Consider the following 20,119-nt stretch of genomic DNA (forward strand, 5'->3'; position numbering starts at 1 on the left):
AATGAGGTCACTTATTGGAGGTGGACCCGTAGAAGCGCATTCCAGCGCAAAACGGCTGTGGTCCTGCTCTGCACTCCACCGCACTCCTCTGCAGACAAGTGGCCTACATGTTGAATACAGTGAATACTGGACTTGCCAGGCTGGGCAAGGATATCACTAAGCGAGCTGTGGTCAGTGAAGGACAGACAAAAGGAATGGGGTGTTCAAGTCAGACAAGCCGTATTGCTGAAATGTTGTCACTTACAAGTGCTGCCATGTATAATCAAAATGCCTTTGTCTCTATGTAAACCAGATGAGGATGTGAACACTAAGTTTTGGGTCTGCTTTTGTATATACAGTACAGACCAAAAGTTTGGACACACCTTTTCATTTAAAGATTTTTCTGTATTTCATGACTATGACAATTGTACATTCACACCGAAGGCATCAAAACTATGAATTAGCACATGTGGAATTATATACTTAACAAAAAAGTGTGAAACAACTGAAAATATGTCTTATATTCTAGGTTCTTCAAAGTAGCCACCTTTTGCTTTGATGACTGCTTTGCACCATCTTGGCATTCTCTTGATGGGCTTCAAGTGGTAGTCACCGGAAATGGTTTTCACTTCACAGGTGTGCCCTGTCAGGTTTAATAAGTGTGATTTCTTGCCTTATAAATTGGGTTGGGACCATCAGTTGTGTTGTGCAGAAGTCTGGTGGATACACAGCTGATAGTCCTACTGAATAGATTGTTAGAATTTGTATTATGGCAAGAAAAAAGCAGCTAAGGAAAAAAAAAACGAGTGGCCATCATTACTTTAAGAAATTAAGGTCAGTCAGTGCGAAAAATTGGGAAAACTTTGAAAGTGTCCCCAAGTGCAGTTGCAAAAACCATATCAAGCGCTACAAAGAAACTGGCTCACATGAGGACCGCCTCAGGAAAGGAAGACCAAGAGTCACCTCTGCTTCTGAGCATAAGTTTATCCGAGTCACCAGCCTCAGAAATCGCAGGTTAACAGCAGCTCAGATTAGAGACCAGGTCAATGCCACACAGAGTTCTAGCAGCAGACACATCTCTTCAACAACTGTTGATAATAATAATCTTTATTTTTATATAGCACTAACATATTCCACAGCGCTTTACATACATTATCATCACTATCCCCATCGGGGCTCACAATCTAGATTCCCTATCAGTATGTCTATGGAGTGTCGGAGGAAACTGGAGAACCCAGAGGAAACCCACACAAACACAGGGAGAACATACAAACTCCTTGCAGATGTTGTCCTTGGTGGGATTTGAACCCAGGACCCCAGCGCTGCAAGGCTGCAGTGCTAACCACTGCGCCACTGTGCCGCCCAGTTATGAGGAGACTTTGTGCAGCAGGCCTTCATGGTAAAAATAGCTGCTAGGAAACCACTGCTAACGACAGGCAACAAACAGAAGAGACTTGTTTGGGCTAAAGAACACAAGGAATGGACATTAGACCAGTGGAAATCTGTGCTTTGGTCTGATGAGTCCAAATTTGATATCTTTGGTTCCAACCACCGTGTCTTTGTGCAACGCAGAAAAGGTGAACGGATGGACTCTACATGCCTGGTTCCCACCGTGAAGCATGGAGGAGGAGGTGTGATGGTGTGGGGGTGCTTTGCTGGTGACACTGTTGGGGATTTATTCAAAATTGAAGGCATACTGAACCAGCATGGCTACCGGGGCATGCTATTCCATCCGGTTTGCGTTTAGCTGGACCATCATTTATTTTTCAACAGGACAATGACCCCAAACACACCTCCAGGCTATGTTAGGGCTATTTGACCAAGAAGGAGAGTGATGGGGTGCTACGCCAGATGACCTGGCCTCCACAGTCACCAGACCTGAACCCAATCGAGATGGTTTGGGGTGAGCTGGACCGCAGAGTGAAGGCAAAAGGGCCAACAAGTGCTAAGCATCTCTGGGAACTCCTTCAAGATTGTTGGAAGACCATTTCCGGTGACTACCTCTTGAAGCTCAACAACAGAATGCCAAGAGTGTGCAAAGCATTCATCAAAGCAAAAGGTGGCTACTTTGAAGAACCTAGAATATAAGACATATTTTCAGTTGTTTCACACTTTTTTGTTAAGTATATAATTCCACATGTGTTAATTCATAGTTTTGATGCCTTCAGTGTGAATGTACAATTTTCATAGTCATAAAAATACAGAAAAATCTTTAAATGAGAAGGTGTGTCCAAACTTTTGGTCTGTACTGTACATTATACTAGTTTCATCAGTAAAGACTGTTCTCTTTTTATAAAATGAACTGTCTTCTTCCTTTTGATTGTAATATCTGAGGGTATACGGGGTGAAAGGAGAACATCTGAATATAAGAACTACACACACTCAGAGAAACCCATTTCACTGGTGCCTGGGGTTGCACCGCTACACCTTGATCTGTGCGAACCTTTCACACCATGCCTGAAAAGTTTTTTCCTACCGCATATAGTGCATTAGCGTACTCAGGAGATACGGCTCAACAAATCGCGTGGTCCATTTTCTACTATTAGCGCTTTGGAAAATTAAAAACTTGGGGCTAAAAAGCATTTTAGTAGAAAAAATTAATGACCTGTCTGTTTAAAATGCTCAGTGCATCCCTCTATGAGTTCCTTTAAAGGTCCTTGAAAATTAATAATTATTTATGTTTTGTTAAGCAGTGTTTAACTATTGGTAATGTGCGATTTTTTTTATGTTTTGATTTGCGCTGAGACTGCATGGCTGCGAATCACAATTTTGACTTAAATACTGCATACTTTTTTAGCAGGTCAGATCTCTCTCAATTCATAACAATTCCCATATTTATGCATAAAAACACATTGATTTAGAATAAGAGTTACAATAAAATGGAATAAATAGAGATAAGAATTAAAAAAAAGCAATGTGCACTGGCACACATTTTTTATCTCTTATTTTTATCTATTCCTTTTTAATTGTAACTCTTAGGTCATATTCACATGTCCGTGTTTAAACACGTATGTGAAAAAATGGTACCGGTGCCATCAGTGTTTTGGATAAGTGCGTCATCAGTGTATGGTCCGTGTGTTTCTACCATCAGTGTGTCTTCCGTGTGTCCGTTTTTACCATCAGTGTGTCATCAGTGTTTTTCACAGATGGATAAATCTCCTATACTTTCCAATGTTAAATACAGACACCACACTGATGCCGTTTGCTGTACATGTTTTTCATAGACTTGTATTGGCACTTTTCATCCGTAATACCGAAAAAACATGGACATGTGAATAGCACCATAGATTATAATGAGCATGTGTTCTATCCATGAAATAAAACTGATAAAACATGTACGCGCAACATGTATGTCTGAATAAGGCCTTATTCTGAATATTTTTTTTTTATATTCATATCACCTGTGAAGATTAGATATTTGCTAGGAGCACAAATTTCCATATCACCTGATATATAAAACATAGAATTCAAAGATAGTATACTTGATTTTTCTCATGTTTGTATAAGTCTTTAGCCCACCAAAGTGATTTTCTGCAAGCAACATTCAATTTCATGATTATATACTCAGGCATGCGTACATTGTGCCTAGGAGATTTTAATGGTTCTTAGCATAAATGGTTCTTGGCATCAATCTTCTCTTTGCTCACTACTTTCTGTCTTTGGAGTTGACGGATGTATGGGGACATCTCCATGCAGATACTAGGACATACTGTTATTTCTCATTTACCACAACCCCATATCTAGAATTGATTTCGCAGAACCTACCATTTATAGTGACCATTTCCTGAAGTATTCATCCTTCTTGTCCTTGCTTTACCAAGGTCCTGATTGCCTAGTGTAGCTGGGTTGGTATTTCATTGAGGCATTCAGTAGAGTCCTGAGGTATACTATATGTAATTTAAATAGGGACTTAGCATCCACAATAGACACCTAAAATTATTACACCTTGCAAATAGAATTAGATTATGTTAGAAAATTCATCCCCAAAGTCTAAACTATAGAGATGAACAAATGTGCCTAGAATCAAATTTGGCAAATTGCTGGAATTTGGCAGGTGAATTCAATTTGCATCGAAGTTATTTAATACCAATCAAGTATACTTTTCTTTGCTCGGGTGTTGCATGTCATGATGTAACGATGTGCTGATGACATCAGGGGCCTACTTGGCACTGAAAGCTTTGGCACAGGGTGAATATGCCTGAAGAGGCCATTGCATGCCAGAAAAAAAGGTAAGGAGGAGGCTGGATGGAGGGGAGGACCAGATAGTGGGCTGCGGCAGCGGTCAGATAAGTGGTGAGGTTATTAATAATTTTTAACCCAATTTCCCAAGTCCTCTACTAGTTAATAAAATGGTAGCCAGTTGGCTGCCATTTTGTTGAACTGGCACAAAGCAAATTGCAAAATATTCAGATTTAGTAGAATTCCAATTTTTTGTAAATTCAGTTGGTCTCGAAAAAAAATCGCTTATCTCTTCTTCTTTAGGCAAGGATACAACATAAAGAATAGTGTGATACAGTGCTCCCCCTTGGCCAAGATTGGTGAGGCATCCCAGTAATAACAAAGATAATGAACCAAGACACTCGAGAAATCTGAAAACTTTTGGCGAGTTTTACACTTCCTCTTATATGAGTTGTCATTCTCATAACACTCTTCTTGTAGTGTTATGCTTTACCTAGAGTCCCTCTCTATCATCTTCTTCCTGTAGAAACAACATGACTCCTCAGGAGGCCCATTACTGAAGGAGAGGTATCTATAGTTTTATCCACTTCTTAAAATCATAAAGTCTCAACCAAGACTATTACTTGAGTACTACTTGTGGCCTCTTGAAATTGTACCAGGGAACATAAGATCTGGATGTCTCCCATCCTCTATGACCAAGGCCATAATAATCATTATTCTGAAACCTGATAAGGATCCTTCCTATTGGGAAATATATCACCCCAGCTTCTTATTGTTGATTAATAAAAAAACTATTTAGATTTTACATGCCTTTTACTAATTTTGTTACTCTTCTATGCAATTTTTCCAACTCTACAGCATCACTCTTATGAACTTTTAATAGAGCATTAGGATTATATCCTTGTCTCCTGAGTCCTTGACAAAAAGTATATTGAGCGTGACCGCTCATATGCGATTTGCTTACTTATTTGCTTACAAGGCAGTTCTGACTAGGTTCTTTTCCTACTTCTCTCAATAGAATTTTTTATTAAGAGAAATGCCGTGGTTAAAGAATCTAATTGGCACATGAATGTATATGAGTGGTCATGTGCCAAGTACTGAATCCTAACAGTTTATATATTACACACTATTTGGACTTGGCATGGTGCAATGGCAGAAAAAAAATTGCCATAGCCTTGCCATAGGCTTGTAAAACGCCTTAGCAAATTCTCAAAAATTGTTCCCATGATAAATGACAAAGTTCTATAATTCCCTAGTTCCCACTTTGAGTACAGGCTCAACATTAGATTTGCAACAAGTTGTATGTTGTATGGGGGACCCCGACTCTCCCTTGACAGATGAGTTCGGGGGGGGGGATAAGGAGCTGGCATGCCCAATTTCGCATTGCTGACCCTTTTATTTTCTTAGTGATAAGCCACCACCAGAGATGTCTGCCAGCAGCTTTCTCATAGAGAACACAGAAGCGCTCAGCAGAGGGAGAGTGGGGCGTGATAGCTGCCGGCTGAATGATCAGCTACCCAAGCGTTGCGGGTGCGATGCTGAGCAGTAGCTCTGACAGGGGACATCATCGGGACCTTAGGTTTCTGAGGTTTCATTTTAGCATGTTTTAGTTTTTTCTTCAATAAAGAACAATTTTTAATTATTTCCTGTTGGATGTGTCGGTGGATTTCCCTTTTCTTTTTCATTTGCTTGTGATCACACTCAGGATGGATTCCAGCTGACATATGATTTTGAAACGTGGTAAGCTTTCTACAATTCCTCTCCCCTCCTCCCTTCTACACCATCATCGGGACCTGATTGAATCAGGTCCCAATGATGTTAACCCTTTGCTATCTTCTAGATGCCGTGATCCATAGCGATCGCAGCATTGAGGAGATAGTGAGAGGAGAGGGGTCATCCACTTACCTTTCTGACGGCCCACGTGATGCCTGAGAGGACCTGGCGTCATGGAAGCCGGAGGTCACATGACCACCTCCTGGTCTGCCATGTACTGTGTCCTGCTAGGCTCAGCCTGCAGCTGAGTCTAGCAGGAGATAATGACAGTGTAAAACTGTCAGCTCTCATGCAATGCCTGGCCTGTGATCCAACGGTGTCAGTTTTTTTAGGCGTGCATCAAAGTATAAAAGTGCGGTTGGCCACAGTTTTGTGCACTTCTGAAAAAAAGGACACCGCTAAACAGAGATCAGACGGAGTCCAGAGTAACTCTTTATAGTGAATGGATCCCGCGGGGGTTTCATCTGAATTACATCACTTGGAGATTTAGATGGAAACCCCGATGTACAGTTACATGAAAAAGTTTGGGCACCCCTATTAATCTTAAGCTTAATGTTTTTTAAAAATTGGTGTTTTTGCAACAGCTATTTCAGTTTGATATATGTAATAACTGTTGGACACAGTAATGTTTCTGCCTTGAAATGAGGTTTATTGTACTAACAGAAAATGTGCAATCTGCATTCAAACAAAATTTGACAGGTGCATAAGTATGGGCACCTCACCAGAAAAGTGACTTTAATATTTAGTAGATCCTCCTTTTGCAAAAATAACAATCTCTAGTCTCTTCCTGTAGCTTTTAATGATTTCCTGGATCCTGGATGAAGGTATTTTTGACCATTCCTCTTTACAAAACAATTCCAGTTCAGTTAAGTTTGATGGTCGCCGAGCATGGACAGCCCTCTTCAAATGATCCCACAGATGTTCAATGATATTCAGGTCTGGGGACTGGGATGGCCATTCCAGAACATTGTAATTGTTCCTCTGCATGAATGCCTGAGTAGATTTGGAGCGGTGTTTTGGATCATTGTCTTGCTGAAAGATCCATCCCCTGCGTAACTTCAACTTTGTCACTGATTCTTGAACATTATTGTCAAGAATCTGCTGATACTGAGTGGAATCCATGCGTCCCTCAACTTTAACAAGATTCCCGGTGCCGGCATTGGCCACACAGCCCCAAAGCATGATGGAACCTCCACCAAATTTTACTGTGGGTAGCAAGTGTTTTTCTTGGAATGCTGTGTTTTTTTGCCGCCATGCCTAACGCCTTTTTGTATGACCAAACAACTCAATCTTGGTTTCATCAGTCCACAGGACCTTCTTCCAAAATGAAATTGGCTTCTCCAAATGTGCTTTTGCATACCTCAGCCGACTCTGTTTGTGGCGTGCTTGCAGAAACGGCTTCTTTCACATCACTCTCCCATACAGCTTCTCCTTGTGCAAAGTGCATTGTATAGTTGACCGATGCACAGTGACACTATCTGCAGCAAATTGATGCTGCAGCTCTCTGGAGGTGGTCTGAGGACTGTCCTTGACTGATCTCACCATTCTTCTTCTCTGCCTTTCTGATGTTTTTCTTGGCCTGCCACTTCTGGCCTTAACAAGAACTGTCCCTGTGTTCTTCCATTTCCTTACTATGTTCCTCACAGTGGAAACTGACAGGTTAAATCTCTGAGACAGCTTTTTGTATCCTTCCCCTGAACAACTATGTTGAATAATCTTTGTTTTCAGATCATTTGACAGTTGTTTTGAGGAGCCCATGATGCCACTCTTCAGAGGAGATTCAAACAGGAGAACAACTTGCAAGTGGCCACTTTAAGTAGCTTTTCTCATGATTGCATACACCTGGCTATGAAGTTCAAAGCTCAATGAGGTTACAAAACCAAAAAAAGTGCTTTAGTAAGTCAGTAAAAAGTAGGTAGGAGTATTTAAAACAAGAAAATGATAAGGGTGCCCATACTTATGCACCTGTCAAATTTTGTTTGAATGCAGATTGCACATTTTCTGTTAGTACAATAAACCTCATTTCAAGGCAGAAACATTAGTGTGTCCAACAGTTATTACATATATCAAACTGAAATAGCTGTTGCAAAAACACCAATTTTTATAAAACATTAAGCTTAAGATTAATAGGGGTGCCCAAACTTTTTCATATAACTGTAAGTGCTCAGCCTAGAGCGCCGGATAAATGTTATGTAAAATGTTCCCAATAAAAGCTTCAACTCAGTCCTCAAAAAAAGCTAGTCCCCACTCAGGTCCGTTATCTGTTAAAAATATAAGGGTCTTCCAAGTTACTGGTAGCAGAAAGGCTCTGGAAAAGCGAAATGGCCCTTGCCCCCAAAAAGAAATTCAGAAAATTTTGTGCTCCCAAATCCAAATGCCTCCCTCCCTTCTGAGCCCAACAATGTGCCTAAACTACATTTTGGGTCCACATGTTTGGAATTCCTCTAGCGATGAGAGCTAGCCTAATTTACAGGTGCATGTCTCCAGAAGCATGAGCTGGGCACAACATACTGGTCACTGCAGCGTACTGGTCACTTCAACGGCAGTTTGAAATTTTCACTCAGCAACATCCACTGCTGCTTGTTTCTGGAAAAACCCATGGAGTCAAAATCATCACTACATCTGTAGGTAAATTCCCAAAGGGGTATAATTTCCAAATTGGGGTCACTTGAGGGGGGATTCTGCTATTCTAGCACTTAGGGGCTGTGTATATGGAGTCCGCAAACTATTCTACAATAATTTGTTCTCCAAGAGTCAAATAGCGCTCCGTCCTTCCCGGATCTCGCCGTATTGCTAAGCGGTACAGTACAGCCACATATGGGGTATTGCCACATTAATAAGAAATTGTGTGACACATTTCAGTACCATTTTTATCCATTGCCCTGTGTGAAAATGTAAAATCTGAGGCTAAAACTTTTTTTTGTGGTAAAAATATAATTATGTTTTCTTCACGGTCCAATGGTATAAATTTAAAAATTAAAAAATACTCACTACTTCCCTAGATGAATTCCTTGAGAGGTGTAGTTTACATAATGGGGTCACTTGTGGGGGTTTCTGCTGTTTCGCCATGTCAGCGACTCTTCAAATGTGACATGGTGTCTTCAACCTATCCCAGACAACATAGAGCTCCTTTCTCTGCCAAAGCTGTGGTTTTCCCCCACATATGGGGTATTGGTGTACTCGGGAGAAATTGCACAACATATTTCATGGTGCAATTTCTCCTGTTATCCTTATGATAATGCAAAGTTAGGGTATGAAAAACATTTTTGTGGTAAAAATGTGAAAATTTTATTTTTATGGCTCAATATTATAAACTTCTGTGAAGCACCTGGGGGTTCAAGGTGCTCACCACACATCTCGATAAGTTCCCTAAGGGGTCTAGTTTCCAAAATGGTGTCATTTGTGGGGGTTTCCACTGTTTAGGCACATCAGGGGCTCCCTAAATGCGACATGGTGTCCGCTAATTATTCAAACTAACTTTACATTCAAAAAGTCAAATGGCGCTCCTTCCCTTCCGAACCCTGCAGTGCGCCCAAACAGTGGTTTTCACCCACATATGGGGTATCAGCATACTCAGGAGAAATTGCACAATAAATTTCATGGTGCAATTTCTCCTGTTACCCTTATGATAATGCAAAATTAGGGGATGAAAAACATTTTTGTGGGAAAAATGTGAACATTTTATTTTTACGGCTCAATACTATAAACTTCTGTGAAGCACAGAAGCCCAAACAGTGGTTTTCCCTCACATATGGGGTATCAGTGGTGCTCAGGAGAAATTGCACTACAAATTGTGTAGTCCATTTTTTCCTGTTACCCTTGTGAAAATAAAAAAATTGGGTCTAAAGTAAAATTTTTGTGAAAAAAAGTTAAATGTTCATTGTTTTCTTTCACATTCCAAAAATTCCCGTGAAGTACCTGAAGGGTTAATAAACTTCTTGAATGTGGTTTTGAGCACCTTGAGGGATGAAGATTTTAGAATGGTGTCACTTTTGGATATTTTCTGTCATAAAGGCCCCTCAAAGTCACTTCAAATAAAATGTGGTCCCTAAAAAAATGGTTTTGTAAATTTTGTTGGAAAAATGAGAAATCGCTGGTCAACTTTTAACCCTTAGAACTTCCTAACAAAAAAAAAATTTGGTTCCAAAATTGTACTGATGTAATGTAGACATGTGGGAAATGTTATTTATTAACTATTTTGTGTGACATATCTCTCTGATTTAAGGGCATGAAAATTTAAAGTTTGAATATTGCAAAATTTTTCAAAATTTTTGCCAAATTTCCGATTTTTTTCACAAATAAAAGCAAGTGATATCGAAGAAATTTTACCACTATCATGAAGTACAAGATGTCACAAAAGAAACAATCTCAGAATTAGGGGGATCCGTTGAAGCGTTCCAGAGCTATTATCTCATAAATTGACAGTGGTCAGAATTGAAAAAATTGGCCTGGTCACGAAGGCGAAAACAGGCTCTGGCGTGAAAGGGTTAATGTACTTGTCTTCATCTTATGTATTTTTGTTAAACACCAGTTTATGTGCGCAATCCCCAAACTGAGTAATTGACTCTAAAAATAAATGCTTGCGTCCTTTCAGCATGAATTTGCTTTTGATAATATTTTAAAAATAGAATGAAAGAACAGTTGCCATTTCTAAAATGTTTCCTAATAGTTTGTTTTGCTATTGTCATGTTTCTGGATTCGAACCCTTTATTTTGTGGTCAGAGTCTCTTTCCACTAAGCCACAGCAGATACACCTTTTCTTTGGGTGTTTTAGTTCTGTTATCTTTATTTCTGTCAGTTTTCGGTAACAGGTGTACTACATTTACTCTGCTTGTCTGTCCTATCACCTTTTGGGTGCAGCTTTAAATACCTTCACATACTGGTGTCTCCTGCTGGTGATAGACTTTGTTAGATTCATTCACTTTGCTGTAGTTTGTGCTGATTGCAGTAGTTTTGTGTGTAATTCCTTTATTTCTTAGGGGTGTGCTACTCTAGCGATCCTAGAAACTGATAAGGACATTTAGGGTATGCTGCCATCGAGTGGGGCACCATTAAATTATCTTAGGGTGCCAACCTCTGCGGTCAGGCAGGGACAAGCCAGGGTCAGAGAAGGGTTTTTCCTAGTCTGCACAGGGACCTGTCAGGTTCAGTTGTCTTCCTGGTTTGGTTTGTACGTTATTCGTGTGAATGTGCTTTGGCAGTCATAACAGCAACGTATTTCAAATCACTGCACCACACTGAATAGGCAGCACAGCATGGAAATCACTGCATGGCCTGAAAGTGTACTTGTTCTTTCACACAAAACTTGTTGCTGTCTTCATCCCGCACTAGAAGTTAAAAATGCTTTTGGTGCTCAATGAAGTGTAATATGTCCAGTGAGTGTCCTGATTTCCATGCTCTGTAACTTGCCATCTATATTTCTTGAGTAGGCTGCTTCTCTTCATCAACACATCACAATAACATATTAATTTTGTATAATGAAAAATTGTAATCTTTCACAAACTTCATGGAAAAGAAAGAGTAGACCCAATTCTGTTAACACTACATGTGCTGGGACTTAATTTTCTTCACTTCCCAGCATGCATTACACTTACCATTGTCTAATGTCTTGCCTGCCTCAAACTGTAAATCCATCTTTCTGTTATTCCTGTGTGTAGAAGAACTATCCCAATTAACAGATGTATCTTTTCTTACCATTCCTCTTCCTTTGACATATCCAGAGATGAGTGATGCAAGATGACAAGCTTTGCAAAAAACATTATTTTACTATACTTAGTAGTTATTTATGCAATGTGTATCAATGTGTGGCCACCCACATGTTGTGATATGGATTGTAGCTTGTCAAAGATTTTGCTAGCACATCACGATACTATATTAATTTTGTATAATGAAAAATTGTAATCTTTAACAAACTTTATGGAAAAGTAAAAGTAGACCCATTTCTGTACTTGAATTTCATCACTTCCCACCTTTCTGTTATTCCTGTGTGCTGAATGACAGATGGGGAAGCAAGTATAGAAGAACATTGCCCTTCCCCTACTCCCTGCAATCTGTTTCAGCTTCTCTGCTGCTAGAGATGGATTGCACTTGACAACAGACAGTGGACAGCAACCTAGATTGAAGGGAAAATCCTAGCGTCACTTTGGAGTTATGTTTATGAGGTAAGATCAGGGCTTTGGAATTGGTAAGCCAAAGTTCTGACTCCAAACAATTCATAAACAGACAATGACAACAAAGTATAAATCAATTATGCAATCGTATTATTAATATTGCAATCTTATAATGATACAAGATTAATGACAGCTACTATTCTTTTTAAAACTGGAGTCGGAATCTGTAGATTTCTACTTATTCCAACTTCACTCAAAACTAGCTCAAACCCTGACTTCATGACTCGGACTCCTCAGACAGGGTCATGCAAGCAGAAATCCCAAAGATATGATTAAACTGAACTAATGTGGCACCATAAATTATAACTTCTGTGACAGCACTACTGATATCATATGACTAAAACTGCCCATCATCGGATGTTTCTCTGATAATGCAGTGTTCTTGTCATTTAACCATTTCAGCCAATGGCGTAATTTAAAGCTCAAGGGTCTCAAGGCAAAAGCTCCAACAGGTCCACCAAATATTGCAAAGTTTTAATAGTATTGGTCTTTTCATATAGGCCAAAGAGACTTTTTGGGCCTCTTAGGCTTCAGGGCCTAGGTGCGATTGCAAACCCTGCACCACTTGTAGTCACGCCCTGGTTGCAGCCAAGCATGGGCCTCAGTGGTCTTGTGACATAAGAACATCATCACTACTGGTGCCTGCACAGACCACTGGAGTAGCATTTGCTGGATCCATGGGAGTAACAGAAAGTGAGTATGGCTCAGTTTTGTTTTGTTTTTTGCTATATGAATGCCCCGATTACATTTTTTTTTTAGCAAACTTCTTTAATGTACATTGAAGTTTAGTGCCCATTGTTGTAAAATTAGTCTGTTCTCTTTTGACCTGAAATTAATTCATAATGTTGCAAGTATTTCCATGTAATATTTACCTCTTTATCAATGTTGCCTGCACAATCCAACCTGAGTGATTTTAATCCTTGTTTATTATCTTTCTATATTATTATAATATTTTATGAAGTTCAGAAATATTTTAGATGATTTTTGTAACCTATTAGCATGACTATATAATTTCTATGTAAAAATTAGCTTTTTAGCAGTTGGGTTATAGGCTATTGGTTAAATGTGTTCCCCAGCAGAAATAAAATAACCCAAAGAAATAAAATCATTTGGCTATATTAATGCACTTTATTGTACAAAACAAGATCTATAAAAATGAATGAAGTGGTACTAAGATGTATGAAATTTACAATAACAAGTACTAAAACATATGATAGAGTAACACCATTTATACACAGCATGAGGAGCTTAAAACCATGTTGTTTCTCTCTACCAGTAGAAAGCCAGCCATTTACAACCATTATTGTGTTGCCCTAAGGTTTTTAAACTGAGATTGAATCAGCAAAGAAATATATAGAGTAATTTGAGATAAAGCAGACAGAACCAGTAATTTATGAAACAGGACAAAACATAATATACAAGTGATTGGCAACTAATATTACAAAGGATTATACTTATATGTAATGCTGACTTGGTGCTGCAAGTTCAACCATATTTTATATTTGCAATTCTAACATAAAATCTAAACTAATACACTTAAGTTTTCATGACGGATCTGTTTTGTAAAGCAAAACTTGCCCAGCTTATATACCAGGATTTAAGAATATATATTGAGATCACGTAGTCATTTTTCAGTTCTTAGATATTTAGGAGCTATGTGTTCTAAAAATGTTGTAAAAAGTCATTGAACAAGAGCATTTAAAAGGGCAATTCCATTTGAAATCAGCCTTGCCTGCCTAATTGCTGTAGCTATCTATGTAAGACACAGAGACAAAAGTCATTCGAAAAAAACTGCATGTAATGTTAAAGGGAGGGTTGCAAAATTTTAGGATAGGCTACCTTGCCCAGAGACATAGCCCTCAACTACTGGGCTCCAATGAAACTTCTGTAACAAGGCTTCCTCCCCAAATGCTCACATCATATATAATACTGATCTTCTGATGTAAATCAGAGGGATCTCTCAGGCAGTTGACCCCGACCTTATTTTTTCTTCTTGTCGTACTGATACACTACAGCTAGTGCTTCATGGCATTAATAGTATGCCAGCTTATCTACCAAAATTGGCATAATTAACTTATCTTAGTGAGGTACTAAAGAATATCATAGAAGAACTATCCCAATTAACAGATGTGTCCTTTCTTACCTTTCCTCTTCCCTTGACATAACTAGAGATGAGTGATGCAAGATGACCAGCTTTGCAAAAAACATTATTTTACTATACTTGGTAGTTATTTATGCAATATGTGTCAATGTGTGGCCACCTACAGTTTGTGATGTGGATTGTAGCTTGTCAAAGGTTTTGCTAGCACATCACAATAATATATTAATTTTGTATAATGAAAAATTGTAATCTTTAACAATCTTCATGGAAAAGTAACAGTAGATCCATTTGCTCCATAGTTAACAGGAGATATAATGTCATTCCTTATTTGGAGTGTCCAAGCAGCTCATTTTTAAGATACAGTGAGGAAAAAAGTATTTAGTCAGCCACGAATTGTGCAAGTTCTCCCACTTAAAAAGATGAGAGAGGCCTGTAATTGACTTCATAGGTAGACCTCAAATATGAGAGACAAAATGAGAAAACATATCCTGGATATCACATTGTCTGATTTGGAAAGAATTTTTTTTCAAATTTTAGTGGAAAATAAGTATTTGGTCAATTACAAAAGTTCATCTCAATACTTTTTTAGATGTCCTTTGTTGGCAATGACAGAGGTCAAACGTTTTCTGTAAGTCTTCACAAGGCCCATTCTTCCATGCAGATCTCCTCTAGAGCAATGGTGCTTTGGGGCTGTCACTGGGCAACACAGACTTTCAATTCCCTCCAAAGGTTTTCTATAGGGTTTAGATCTGGAGACTGGCTAGGCCACTCCAGGACCTTGAAATGCTTCTTATGAAGCCACTCCTTTGTTGCCCTGGCGGTGTGCTTGGGATCATTGTCATCTTCAATGCCCTTGCTGATGGAAGGAGATTTGCACTCAAAATCTCTAGATACATGGCCCCATTCATTCTTTCATGTACACGGATCAGTCGTCCTGGTCCCTTGGCAGAGAAACAGCCCCAAAGCATGATGTTGCCACCCCCATGCTTCACAGTAGGTATGGTTTTCTTTGGATGCAACTCAGCATTCTTTCTCCTCTAAACACGACGAGATGTGTTTCTACCAAACAGTTCTACTTTGGTTTCATCTGACCATATGACGTTCTCCTAATAATCTTCTGGATCATCCAAATGCTCTCTAGCAAACTTCAGACAGGCCCGGACATGTAATGGCTTAAGCATGGGGACACGTCTGGCACTGCAGGAGTCCCTGGCAGCGTAGTGTGTTACTGATGGTAGCCTGTGTAACGTTGGTCCCAGCTCTCTGTAGGTCATTCACTAGGTCCCCCTGTGTGGTTCTGGGATTTTTGCTCACTGTTCTTGAGATCATTTTGACTCCACGGGGTGAGATCTTGTGTGGAGCCCCAGATCGCGTGAGATTTTCAGTGGTCTTGTATGTCTTCCATTTTCTAATTATTGCTCCCACAGTTGATTTCTTCACACCAAGCTGCTTGCCTATTGCAGATTCAGTCTTCCCAGCCTGGTGCAGGGCTACAATTTTGTTTCTGGTGTCCTTTGACAGCTCTTTGGTCTTCACCATAGTGGAGTTTGGAGTGTGACTGTTTGAGGTTGCGGACAGGTGTCTTTTATATTGATAACAAGTTCAAACAGGTGCCTGTACTACAGGTAATGAGTGGAGGACAGAGGAGCCTCTTAAAGAAGAAGTCACCGGTCTGTGAGAGCCAGAAATCTTGCTTGTTTGTAATTGACAAAATACTTATTTTCCACCAAAATTTGAAAAAAAAATTCTTTCCAAATCAGACAATGTGATTTTCAGGATTTGTTTTCTCATTTTGTCTCTCATAGTTGAGGTCTACCTATGATGTCAATTACAGGCCTCTCTCATCTTTTTAAGTGGGAGAACTTGCGCAATTGCTGCCTGGCTAAATACTTTTTTTCCCCACTGTACTTTGGAAGCTCAGACCAGTCCATTAAGACTCCCTGACCCTCCATGTCTTCAGAAAAGTGACCAAGTTGCTACATAACCAGCCAAGGCTTAGAAGTTTTACATCTTCCCTAGAAACAGTATGACTTTAATTGCTGCTTTTATGGAAAGATACATTTGAAATATATCAATCCTCTACACAAAAATACAAGTGAAAGAATAAATTGACAAAACATTAGTGTAATTATATCTGCAATATAGATTCAGAATAACTTCAGAAGACCACCTCTTGGAGAAGATCTACACTTCTATTTACACCAGATGCCCTGTCAAAGTTTTCAAAGTTCCACCAAATACTATTCAAAGTGGCCATCATCATGGAAAACTTTTTTGTAATGCAATTTTTTATGGTAATCTCAAAATTAGATTTTACTGTCTTGTGCCTATGTCTTATAAACATATCTGTAACCAATTCATGTCTTAATTTATTTGGACTGCTACATTAAATTGAACAATACCAATGGGGGATCCCACAGTTTGTCCTTGGAATAATTTATATTAGTTAAATATTGTATTAAATTAAACATAGAATTGAAACAGTATTTTTGTGGAAAAGAAACATGTTTTTCAGGAAAGTCACAGCACCAAGTTTCCTTCATAGGAAAAAAAAAATTCCTTTCCAATATAGACAAATTAAATGAGAACATGTCTGCACAAAACTCGCACACAATTCTGTATGGGAGAAATATGAGTCAACAAATATACATAAATTTACACACACCGATAAGTCAAAAGATCAAATGTCCCACTGGTAAGCAAATGTTCCGTCATCAGAGTGTCTGTCATTGATTAATGACAGAATCATTGGGCATTGTCATTTTGGCTGGTCAACACAGAAAAGAAAATCCTTCTTGCATCTTCTTTTCAAAGAGCTGGTAAAAAAAAATCCATCTGTTAAGCGTATCCAGCCGCCAAATGCGAGTGCAGTAAATGGTGTGTTCTTTTGCATGTAGTTACAAGAACATCAGGTAATTATAGCAATAATGGTTATATTGTAGCTCAAAGCTTGAAGCTGCAAAACAACTGTTCACTGATTACAAACAGTCAAGTAAAGTTTGTGACCGATATCGTCCATTAAAGTTTGTGGAGGCTTGCACAATAACACAGGACTTAATTAGCGTTTGGCATAAGGATAGTGTCACCCCCTAAAGTAGGCATTAGTTTGTTTTCTTGCTTTTTTTTTTAATAGCAGGGAATCGCCTTCCAGCAGAAAACAACCTTTCTTTCCAACTCAATACATACCTGCTACAAACTGACTCACACAGGTAAACATACACATATAAATGATGGACAATCCCAGCTTGGAAGGAACTACCTCTAGTAGTCCTGGATGTACAATTCTGATGCATGTGGGTGCTTACAGTGCAATGCCTCCTATAAAGAATTTACAGCATCTGGACAACCTGTCCCTTCAAGTCTGGAGCCTGTTGGAGACTAAACAGGAACAAAAAAATGGCATCTCTTCTTCCACTGGTCCAAAGACCTTCTATAGTGCAAATGGTGCCATTGAACCCCCCTCCTACCCAAAATAAAAAAGTGATCCTTTGGACCCCCATTGCTAAAGAAATACCCATAACAAATATTTCAAAAATAAACTGAACCTATAGTCTGAGATTTTCTTCTCTACATTTGTGAAGTATGAAATACACTGAAGAATGTCTCCGCCGCCCAAGCTTTCATTCCTCATAGCTACTTTTATTGTTGATATTAGATTTGAAGTTACTGTAATTTGTTCCTCTAAAATAACTGAAAAACTTAAGAATGTAATTATTTATGTTTAGCCATTTTTTTGGACATTGCGAATGTACCAAAACAAAAAAGTTTCCAGAGCCTACTGTATAATTGCTCATCTCCTCATAGTCACTACAATTTAAAGCTATTTAATTTGAAATCCAAAATTTGGGGTAAAATGGAGAAAAAAAACTATATATTTATATATACTGTACTGTAGATTTTGGACAGAAAAAGTCTATTTAAAGGGCATTTAGGAACCAAGGCACTGAAGTCGGAATGGCAAGATACTCTTACTGTAGCTGCAAACAGTGGTTAACATGTGAACAGCTCCATATCATTTATCGCCACACATCACATAAAAAAAATGATTGTTTTCTCACAGTATCCTAAAATACCCATGTAGAAGTGCAAGTATGGATAGGTACCTAGAACATATTGTATTAATGCGACTTAAACGTTTTGGGTGACTTCAGATAATATGGGTGCCATGGTGTATGATTTTGGGAGCCCCTTTTGAAAAACAAAACAAAACTAGATATATAACAAAACCAAATAAGAATTATATCAATTGATAAGTGCAAGTCGATTGAATTAATAGAATGGGCATATTTCCTTTGTAGGAAAAACTGAAAATAGACATGAGCTTAAGTTTACTGGTCTGTATATCAGAAGCTCATGACACAAAACAATTAATAAAACATGATAAATAGGAACTTTACTCAAATCTGATGTTAGCCCAATCCCTGAGAAGCATCAACACAGTGATTCCTTGTGATTTCATACTCACTGGACCGCCATAGGATGAAAATCCAGTCTAATCACTAACATTTTTTGGGCAGAATTTCTAGTTTATTATTATATTTTCAAATTTTAAGGTTAACCTGTTGGTTGCTGATCCAGACCTTTGCCACTGATTTTTAAACAGGATTCCTGATACATATGCTATGTACGGCATATGACCGAGGAAAGGACAAAGACGTTACATGATTAGCCGAAAGTGGAAACTTACAAGGAATTCTTTATTTAACTTATGCTTTGCATTTTGTATTGCACAGAGCAGTAGAAACAGGCAACCTCCAGAGAATATTCTTCTTGGAGTTTCCCTTTAAGGGAACAGTTGCAAAAGATTAAAGGTAGGAGGGAACTTCCAGTGATTTTAGGGCAGGTTATGTATGAGTGAGTAGAACGCAAAGCACAAAGCAATCCATGCAATGCACTTCTGAGAAGACCAATTTGAGAAAACATTTATAATGCAATAGGAAGTTGTCAAGTGCAAAACAGATCTTTTTTGGCCCTAGTTTGCAAACAACAACTTGCAAGAAATACAAAAAAAAAAAATCTTAGAAGTGAATAATACATCCCCTTCATACCCATGAAATTAGCATTTTTGCACAATGATTAGCTTTCACTGTAAGCTGCCTAAAGGATAGCAGGTCTATTTCATCCTTTGCAATATGACACGTCATGATTTGAGCTGCTACTTGCTGTTTTTCATCATAGATACATAGGAATGGGCCCAAAACTGAGGTGCCATAATCACCAGATGTAAAGATAATGGCAGTCATCGCAAGAGCTTAACTAAATGCAGAAATAACACATAAAAGTGTCAAATCTCTAGCGTTTTAACTAGGTTTGGATAAAGGGAGTGGCAGCAAATATACTGCACCATCCCCAATACCAGATTTTGGTCTGCTTGTACCCTTGAGAGAAAGAAAAGACTTGAATAAGAGTAGTTATAGAGGACAGAGAGCCAAAGTCTTAAGAGCATCCACAACGATCTACGACCATTCCAGGGATCTTGCCATAAATAATTTGTTGTTTGTCATTAAAATATAGCATATTAATTGGTGACATTTTAGTAGGGGTACAGCAAGGACCGGCAGACCCCCGTGGATTTGCTTGTTGGACAAGATGAGTGTGGGGGTACTTTTGCATGAACATGTATTCACACTGGCCAGAACAGTAGTTGGCTTTGTAACGTTTGGGAGCAATAATCCAGTCCCAGCCAAAGGCCTCAAAGTCCACAGTAAGCGGATAGCGGCAACATCGTGACTCTGTAGAGTGCTCATCACAGTCAAGACCCAAGTTCCGCCTTGATCGCTTGTTGTTCTCCATAACACGCAATTCCATAAAAGGGTGCTGTATGGGAAAAAAATAGGCTTAAAAACAAAGCAATGTGGAAAGTAGGGAAGAATGAAAGAAACATTTCCTATTATTAACACATTGAAATACTTCCTTA

General features: G+C 38.8%; 1 protein-coding gene across 1 annotated transcript in view; it reads right to left on the bottom strand.

Annotated features, from left to right (window-relative positions):
* Positions 1–16,019: 16,019 nt before the first annotated feature.
* Positions 16,020–20,119, bottom strand: part of GDF11 (growth differentiation factor 11) — a 394,104-nt gene continuing 390,004 nt past the window's right edge. The window contains exon 3 of the mRNA XM_073663697.1: positions 16,020–20,019. Coding sequence (XP_073519798.1) covers positions 19,639–20,019 — 381 coding nt within the window. The 3' untranslated portion in view covers positions 16,020–19,638. The remainder of the gene's footprint in view (positions 20,020–20,119) is intronic.

Source organism: Phyllobates terribilis, unplaced genomic scaffold (genome assembly GCF_046119375.1).
Source record: "Phyllobates terribilis strain yellow unplaced genomic scaffold, ASM4611937v1 Scaffold_2__4_contigs__length_985480577, whole genome shotgun sequence".
Taxonomy (NCBI): domain Eukaryota; kingdom Metazoa; phylum Chordata; class Amphibia; order Anura; family Dendrobatidae; genus Phyllobates; species Phyllobates terribilis.